Source organism: Trachurus japonicus, chromosome 14 (genome assembly GCF_045865225.1).
Source record: "Trachurus japonicus isolate A0001 chromosome 14, Traja_1.0".
NCBI lineage: Eukaryota > Metazoa > Chordata > Actinopteri > Carangiformes > Carangidae > Trachurus > Trachurus japonicus.
In genome coordinates, this window is record NC_140920.1 from 32,358,992 (window position 1) to 32,368,877 (window position 9,886).

General features: G+C 43.1%; 1 protein-coding gene and 1 pseudogene across 1 annotated transcript; one reads left to right on the plus strand and one right to left on the minus strand.

Annotated features, from left to right (window-relative positions):
• Positions 1–535: 535 nt before the first annotated feature.
• On the minus strand, positions 536–6,612 carry LOC146975126 (odorant receptor 131-2-like; annotated as a pseudogene).
• A 2,181-nt stretch (positions 6,613–8,793) lies between these two features.
• LOC146975127 (odorant receptor 131-2-like) lies at positions 8,794–9,886 on the plus strand. The gene has a single exon (XM_085796893.1). It carries the CDS (start codon positions 8,798–8,800, stop codon positions 9,884–9,886), a length of 1,089 nt encoding a protein of 362 aa, XP_085653019.1. The 5' UTR covers positions 8,794–8,797.

The window sequence follows — 9,886 nt, forward strand, 5'->3', positions numbered from 1 at the left end:
TAAACAAAAATCTGATAATACATAAATTGCATCTTGCCAGCATGGAAATGTTGGTGATTTGTTTTTAACGATAAGTGTTTTGCTTCACAAGAGAAAATATGATGTTTAAAAATGCCACTCTTCCATTGACTGCAGTTGTTCCCATGAGAGCAGAATTCAAAATGTTCTCAAAAATTCAGTTTTTGAGATAAAATTCTGATATTTGCACATGTCCTTGGAGTTGAGTAAATCTGGCATGGGGTCGGACATTTCTGTAAAGTTTGGTGAGTTTTCGCCCATGGGAAGTATGATTTCCTCGGAAGAAGAAGAAAGAAAGAAAAAGAAAGAAAGAAAGAAGAATTCCTCGGAACACAATAGTGTCCTGGCAGCTTAGCTGCCCGGACCTTAATTAATAAAAATAATGACTAACAACAATAATATAGAAGAATTTTTTTGAGAGGAGAGTAGTGCCCAGCTTCACCAGATGCAACAGCAAGGTTTTACAAGCCTTATAAGCTGAAACACTGTCAGCTGAACCGTGATCTGAGGCGAGACCTCAGCCTTTACTAACATGACTTATTGTCAGTCGACAGCACAGATGGTACAAGAGAATGGGCCTGATGGTCTGATCTCTGAGCCCATAGATGAGAGAAGTGAGAGATCTGGGGAGGATATAGATAAACACATAAACAACACTCTTGATACGTAAAATAGTTACTCTATGCAGGATTGTTGAGAGGAATTGAACAATAGCAGAATGCATTGTTGAGAAGAGACTGAGGCCCAGCTGTGCCAGATGCAGGAGCAGTGTGTTACGAGCCTTTTGTGATGAATCTTTGTCTGTAGAGGCTGACCTGGCTGCTATCATCACACCAATATATGAGGAGATTATTGCCACAGCAGCAAATAAAAACACAAAATAAGTGTAAACCTGATCATAATGATAAGTTATTGGCTCATCCAGCAGGGCTATATTTGAGCAAATATCGGTCATCTGTAGGTTTTCCAGGTCTTTAAATTGGAAAATTGACAATAAAACAACTCTAGTAAGGTTATTTAGTAAACTAATGGTCCAAACCACAATTATAGCTAAAGCAGTGTTTTTGATGGTGATGATGGTAGCATGCCTTAGAGGATAGCACACAGCTACACACCTCTCCAGTGACATCACCACTAGTGTGAGGGGTGAGATGTCACTCGCTAGCTTGGAGAACATAACAAGAACACAACACACAGGATATGTTAAAATTACTCTACAAGCAGCAATTATATACATTAACTCCCCACATGCCAACAGAGCTGTGTCTGCAAAAAGGAGATTATACAGAAGAATGTAACGTGAGGTCTCTCTAAATACCAGTTTACTCCTCAGGGTGAAAAGCATAATGCTGTTAATGAAGAGAAAGACACAGCATGGCATTCCAATCAGAATGGCAACCAAGACTCTTTCCAATAACCTCCGATCTTGTTGACCAGACATGTTACTGTCACTTAAATTGAGACCCTGAGATTGGTTTGCATATGACATTTTAGAAAAACATTTCAGACCAAAAATAAATGTGAGCCTATTGGTGTAATTAAAGCACAACAGTGTATCAATGTATTTGGATTCCTAAAACAGTGAATACAGCTCAGCACTAGAGTACAGATACCTGTTAGATTTGCAAACCTGAAGATTATTCACGTACACATTCCCTGCGCTGACAGTTATCAGGTTAGAGGCCATGACTAATTTCATGTGAACTGTTCTGCAAATCTCACCTGTCCTCACATACTATATCTTAGCTCAGTTTTCCCGCCCACTTCATGACACTAGGTTGACATCCAATAATCTTGTTCATGTCATATTTCCAGTGTTGGAAATAGCATCAGAATTTGTCTATCTTGAATGTGGTGTTGTTTTTGTATTAGGGTTAGGGGTATTTGTATTGGTATTCAAATACAATTTAAAATAGGTGTAAAAACCTAATTTAGGATAGTAAAAATAAGTATTATTTAATTAACCATCATAATAATTATGGATGTAATATTGGTTAATGTGTTTCATAAATCCAGCAATAAACATGTAACAAGGAACACCACTGAAACGAAAATGAACTACTAACAGCCATTACCTCTTGGATGATCATCCACCCTTAAACCAACAACTAATAAATACCACTATGAACATTGTGAACCCCACCACCACCCGTCCTTGTTGGAGGATGCTGAACAAACAGAATATAAACAGATGAACTATCGTTACTTCAAAAAAAGGTTGTCTCTGTCTCTCTCACTCACATCGTCTCTGTCTCTCTCACTCACACCTGCCTCTTAACTGTCTTTCCTGTCTGCTCTCAGTGTGTGTGGGGGATATTTTACTGTTGGTTCTGACACACCCACACACACACACACACACACACACACACACACTGCCTCTTTACTGTCTTTTTGCTCTCAGGGAGTGGGCTGCTAGCTACCAACCCAATCGGACGCGCAGGTTGGGACTGAGAATTAAGAGCCGTCTCTAGTTTGAATCAATACGGGCATAAACATAACACTTGAGCTCAACCTCTGCAATCATAACTAAACGAACACAAGTGGCTTTTCTAAGGGTCAACAGGTAGATCACAGGTAAACTTGGCTGTCAGAGTCCACAGCCCTGGGAAAAACAATGAAAACCGGACATATTCATGAATTCATAACCCCCCCCCCTCCCCCCAGGATGCCTTGAAAAGTGGACATGTCCGAGCAAAAGAGGACGTTTAGTCACCGAATTTATTAATCACTGTGGTCACATGAGGGGACACAGCGGTTACATGCTGTCATCCCGACATCCCACCACTCCGACATACCATCATTTAGACATACCGCTATTCTGACATGCCATCGTCCCACCATTCCAACAAGGCTTTCAATGTAAGGCAGGGGTCTTCAACGTTTTCCAGGCCAAGGACCCCCAAACTGATGGAGAGATGGAGCGGGGACCCCCTACTTATATAAAATTGTATTTTATATTTAACTGGTCCTATAGTGCCACGTGCCAAAAGTGCCATTTTCCGGAATATAATTTGTGCTTTTCTTTAGTAGTCTAGCTGGTCATGCAACTCCTATATTTTTATTATTTAAAATATATGCCATGTCATCTATGATCACAACAGGGCACAACTATGCTCGTGGTGACTGAACGCTGCTACTGCACCACCGAAAGAATTACAAGACTAAACCATAAAAAAGACAGAGAACACAAAGCAGTGTTTTCCCTACTATGTTTTTTTTTCTCAGGCTTTTTATGCATTTATTTTGAAAGGGCAGCTGGAAGCTGGAGAGAGACGGGGACGCAGAGAGGAAGTGAGAGGGGGAACGTGTGTGTGTGTGTGTGTGTGTGCGTGTGCGATCGAGAGACACAGAACACATATTGTAAATAAAACTTTTGAGCTGATTTTAGAGGGAGTGGGGGTGAGCGAGAGAGAGTGAGACACACATGTGAGCCAGAGAGAGAGAAAGACGGTGTGCCGTGTTTGTATCTGATACAATACAAAGGCTCCCTGACACCTATATTATAGGAAAACAAAGACTTCTATGTAAAACCCCGATGTTCAGCTGCAGGGAACACCTCTATATATTCAAAATGGATAAATTTTTCATAAGTTCCATACCTTTTTTCATAATTTTTTTTCCCTCAGCCAAAACTTTCAATACCTCTGCGGACCCCCTGTTGAAGACCTCTGAAAGGAAATGTGTGTTACTCAACAGGTGACTCCCTCCTACTTATCTGGACTCTCTACTTCTGGACTCTATCTATCTGGCCTGTCTTTTTACTAAACCTGAATCAGAAGTAAGCGGAATGTTTGTGTTAATATAAGTCTTAAATAGTTATCTTCCGACAGCAATCACTTATATAGAGTGTTTGGTCCGAAACATGGGTCTGTCAGTCACTTTAGTAACGCTTTGGCTCACTTGGAACAAGGGCTGAGGTGATACCAAAAGTGTACCTGGTTGCAGGTACTGCGTGCTAGTGGAAACACGCAAATAGCATGCCGAGCCGAGCCGAAGCGCGCTAGTGGAAACGTGCCAATAGAGTGTTTGGTCTGAAACACTGGTCTGTCAGTCACTCTGCTCTGCTGTAAGCCGAGGAGAAAACTTTCCTTGTATCCTACAACCTTTATCCAATGAGGAGAGAGAACGGCATAAAGGGGCGGTCCTCTCTGTGTGTGCAGCCAATGGATGCGCCTGCATGTGGTGACAAAGGGACGAGGGCGGGGACTGCTAACTCCATCGGCTGACAGGAAGTTAGCCAAAACGACAGATCGCTTACTTCTGCTTTAACCAACTCCTTTCATCATTGCCTAAACCCAACCAGTGCAAAATCTTTTGGGGAAAAAGATAGATAGATAGTACTTTATTAATCCCTTGGGGAGGGTTCCCTCAGGGAAATTGAGGTTTCAGCAGCAGCACAGCAAAGCAAAGAGTACATTTAAAAAAGCACACAGATCAAATATAAAAATAAAAATAGAAAATACGCTATTTAAGGAATTGTCGGAATGGCAGGATGTTTTAAAGGAATGAATGAATGAGTGTTTATTTCGATCACAGCATCAAAATTTCAACAGAACAAATTCAAGGTAGTAACAAATACTATACAGCTGGTCGAAAAGGGTTGCGGCTTAAGCAAAGCTTATAGCTGCCGCACCCTCATTTCTCATTTCATTATTAAAAACCATAAGCAGTCTGATCGGAATGGCGCATATACATACACGTCACACACATACATACATATACCTACACAGTACGTCCCCCACCGACCATCCTATATCCACAAACCTTCACAACTCAAAAACAAAACAGGTCTAAATTTCCTAGGTTATATTACAATCCCATATCAATCCTATATGCTAAAAAAACAGTCCGAATCAAACAAACAAGAAAACTTCGTTTTTTTTTTTTTTTAAAGTATATTTTTTGGCTTTTTGCCTTTATTTGATAGTGATGACAGTAGAGATAGACAGGAAATGGGGAGGCAGAGAGAGGGGGAATGACACGCAGGAAAGGTCCGCCCGACTCAGGATTCGAACCGGGGACGCCTGCGGCGAGGACTGTAGCCTCTACATGGGGCGGCCGCTCTACCCACTGCGCCACGCACCGCCCCAAGAAAACTTTGTGTTTGTTGCAAAATTAAGTTAATTATTTCCCTTTGTTGCTCTCTACATTTTCACTTCTGTACTTTTCAAAAATATTATTTTTAAACATTGTTTTTATATGGGCAACATTTTTACTATCTTTAATATCTTCTGGTAAGCTATTCCAAAGTTTCACTCCACAGACAGATATGCACATACTTTTCAACGTGGTACGAGCAAAAGGTTGCTTTAACTTCCCTCTCCCTCTTAAAGGGACAATGAGGAGTTTCTATTTGGTTATAAAAATGTCTCACGTTAATGTGGATGAATCTACGCTACCCACACTTGTTAATGGGCCCATTTTCGATAAATATATCGTTTTGTCTCTATCATTATTTTGTTATTATTAGTGGTGGTGGAAATGCTGGTCGAGCCGACCAGCGTTTCCTTACTTTCGGTTTCGTGGCGAGTCATGAGAATAACGCAGCCGAATCGCCGTTTATGGTCGGAACTACGACGGTATGTGATCGTCTTCAGACCTCTGACATTAATTCTTGATGAATGAAAACATGAGTCCGTCTTGCGCCGGTCAAAGAATTATACGGTGCGCGCGGAGGCTCATCAATGTAGTGTGAAAACGCTTCGCTTTTCCAAAACTCCTCGTTGTCCCTTTAAAAAATTTTTAAAAAATACCGCCATACCACCATAGGAGGCAAGAATTGTCGGAATGATGAGACATTTGATAGAAAATTAAGGGTGTATACACACCAGGAAAGTCTGATAGTTCACTTGCTTTGGTGCGGACAAAATTTTTTTTTACTTGGTGCGGTTTGTATTCACATTGGATTTTTTCACATGCGGATCAACTTTGTAAACAAAAGCACGTGTGTCCCACAGTCGCTCAATCATTGGATCATACCCTTGATACCCTTGATATCCTTTGCGATAACATTCAGAAAGAAGCTAGCAATCTGGTGTCATTTTTGACTCAGCACTATCCTTTGATTCACAGATAAGCAAAATTGTGCACTCCTGTTTTGGTCGGCTGAGACAGCTGACCAGAATCAGATCTTTCCTCTCTGACGTCCCAGAGATCGGGGTTTCCTGTCTCCAACCTGGTGGCGTGCAGTCCCAGGTTCCCAGCCTCCAGCCAAGGGGCTCATTCACTCCTGATTCCAGTGTCCAGCAGGAGGCCCGTCCGGCTCCTGATTCCAGTGTCCAGCAGGAGGCCCGTCCGGCTCCTGATTCCAGTGTCCAGCAGGAGGCCCGTCCGGCTCCTGTTTCCTGTGTCCAGCCGGAAGCCCATCCGGTCCCTGTCTCCAGTGTCCGGTAGGAGGCCTGTCTGGCTTCTGCCTCTAGTGTTGAGCAGTTGGAGTGCTTGACCCCTGTCTCCTGCGTTCAGCTGGAGGCCCGGCGTCCAGCCGGTGGTCTGCTCGCCACCGGTCACCACCGTCCAGTCGGTGGTCCACCCGACTCCTGTCTTCAGTGTTGAGCTGTTGGAATGCTCGACTCCCGTCGCCAGTGTCCAGCCCATTTCTGTCCTGAGACTCCAGTCAGCGGCCAGCCGCCCTCCTGTTCTCCAGTCCGCAAGCAGTATCGCCCTCCAGCCCCGCCTCCGGAGGGAACCCGCAAGCGGCGTCGCCCTCCTGCCCAGCCTCCGGTCCGTTCCCCAAACTCTCTATGTGCTTCTGCCCGGCCTTCGGGCCGACACCCAGACTTTGCCCGGCCTCTTGGCCTCCCCCCAGAATCCCTACACCCCTCGGCTCGGCCCCCAGGCCACCCTCCAGAGCCCCCGTGCCTGTCTCCTCCTGAGTCTCCGAGCCCTTTGCTTGGCCTCTCAGACCGCCTGCCTGAGGTCCCCTGCTCTGCCTGTCATGTCCCCTGGTCTTGCCCTTGGTTTTGCATTTGCATTCAAAAGTTTAGAGAAGGTTAAAGCAGAAGTAAGCGATCCGGTCGTTTTGGCTAACTTCTTGTCAGCCGATGGAGTTAGCAGTCCCCACCCTCGTCCCTTTGTCACCACATGCAGGCGCATCCATTGGCTGCACACACAGAGAGGACCGCCCCTTTATGCCGTTCTCTCTCCTCATTGGATAAAGGTTGTAGGATACAAGGAAAGTTGTAAAATAAAAAAAATTAAAAAATATGTCCAAAGTCATGGAACAATTAGAGCCTTACAGCGTCGGAAATTAGCGGCCCCCATTTTTACCAAGAATGCCCCCAGAAATAATGATAAAGGGGCCAAAATTTCGAAACAAATATATTTTATATCTGTACATTCTCATAATTTTATTTTCATTAATTCACTGTCGCGTCATTATTCTCCTGATGTCGGCTTAATGTAATAAAGTAGTAAACGAGATTGCGCTGATACACAAGAGTGTGTATGTGACAGACTGTCACAGACAGCGGGGCAGTGCTGCAGCTGCAGCTGCTGTGCTGCATGGACCTGATCAGACTGGTGGTGGCCTACAGTGAATCAGTCCCGGATTCTCCACCGTCACCAGATCCCCCTAAAGCCCCCGCAAATAATACATCTACAAGAAGTTAAGTGGCAAGTTGCACCTTCTCGTTGTCTTATTATTTGCGGCGGCGGGTTTTTTTTAATCCTATAACGTCACTGCAACATGCGGCTCTCAGCGCTTATCAGTGTTGTGTAGTTAGAGCTGTGTCTCCCTCCTGTTTCCCAGGTAGGAGGGGGACAGTAGGCTAGCCCACCCAGGGCTAGGTGATAAAACGCTATAAATTGTGAAATAACTTTTCTTCGATAGAAATATGAGACGTGGTCGATATCCATGTTTTGGCAGACAATACAAATAGCCAATGATATTGAGAGTTGCGCCGTGCCGAACCAATCATGTGGCTGGAATAGAGCCAGTCAACATTTGTTTGGGTTGCTGAAGAGGTGCACATGAGCTGACACCGCCGGTAAAATAACAAAATAAAAGAGAGCGAGAGAGAGAGAGAGTTGTCTCAAAAGAAAAAGTACAGGAGTACTTGGAGAGTGACTGAAAAGACGCGTGGTGCGCAATGGGGACAACAGGCGGCGGCGGCGGCGGGGGGGATCGTCGATCCTCTATTTGACTTCGATGATCGAGACCATGACGTAATTTCGATCGATTTCGAATAAAAAATCGAAATCGTGACACCCCTAGTAGGCATCTATAAGCTAGATAGCTTCAGGCTACACCTTTTCGATCTATTTATGAACTAGTTGAACGAATGATGGTATTATGGAAGGTTGACTGACTGTGATTGATGCTCAACTGTAAATAACTTTGTGTTAAAGATCGAATAAACTACTACTACTACTACTACTACTTTTCTGCCACAGCCCTATGCCAAATATAAAAAAAGAAAAAGTATATTCAGAAAAGAAACAGTACTGATTTGTATTCTAAATACTACTAGATCAACTAAAGTAAAGTTAATTTTTAACTAGGAAAAACATTGAACCCTATGACAATTTTTTTTGTTCTTTCTGTTTCTAAAATTGGAATTATAACATGCACAAGACAACTGGATGTCCACATAAGTGTCATGAAGTGGGCGGGAAAACTGAGCTAAGATATAGTGTGTGAGGACAGGTAAGCCTTGCAGAACAGTTCTGCTCAAATTAAATTAGCCATGGCCTCTAACCTGATAACTGTCAGCACAGGGAAAATATTCATGAATCATTGTCTGATATGCAAGCAAATGTAATAGGTACCTGTACTCTAAAGATGACATGTATTCACTGTTTCAGGATTGCAAACTGCACAAAAATTGTTATGCTATTGTGTTTTAATTACATCAATAGGTTCATATTTATTTTTTGTCTTAAACGTTTCTCTAAAATGTCATATGCAAACCAATCTCAGGGTCTCAATATAAGTGATAGTAACATGTCTGTTCAACGGTATCAGGGGTTACTGGAAAGAGTCTTGTTTTCCACACTGATTGGAATGCCATGCTGTGTCTTTCTCTTTATCAACTGCATTATGCTTTTCACCCTGAGGAGTAAACTGGTGTTTAGAGAGACCTCACGTTACATTCTTCTGTATAATCTCCTTTTTGCAGACACAGCTCAGTTGGCATTTAGCCAGTTACTGTATATATTTGCTGCTTGTAGAATACTATTAACATATCCTGTGTGTTGTGTTCTTGTTATGTTCACCAAGCTAACTAATGCCATCTCTCCCCTCACACTAGTGGTGATGTCCCTGGAGAGGTGTGTAGCTGTGTGCTACCCACTAAGGCATGCTACTGTCATCACCATCAAAAACACTGCTTTCGCTATAATTGTGGTTTGGACCATTAGTTTATTAAATGTCCTCATTCGAGTTGTTTTATTGACAAATTTTCAATTTAAAGATCTGGAAAACCTACAGATGGCCGATGTTTGCTCTGGTATGCTCCTGTTGGATGAGCCAATAATTTATCATTATGACCAAGTCTACACTTATTTTGTGTTTTTATTTGCTGCTGTGGCAATAATTTCCTCATATATTGGTGTGATGATAGCAGCCAGGTCAGCCTCTACAGACAAAGCTTCATCTCAAAAGGCTCGTAACACACTGCTCCTGCATCTAGCACAGCTGGGCCTCAGTCTCTTCTCGACAACGCATTCTGCTATTGTTCAATTCCTCTCAACAATCCTGCCAAGATTAACAATTGTACGTATCAAGAGTGTTGTTTATGTTTTCATCTATATCCTCCCCAGATGTCTGACTTCTCTCATCTATGGGCTCAGAGACCAGACCATCAGGCCCATTCTCTTGTACCATCTGTGCTGCCGACTGACACTAAGCCATCCAAAAGCTGAGAAGTGA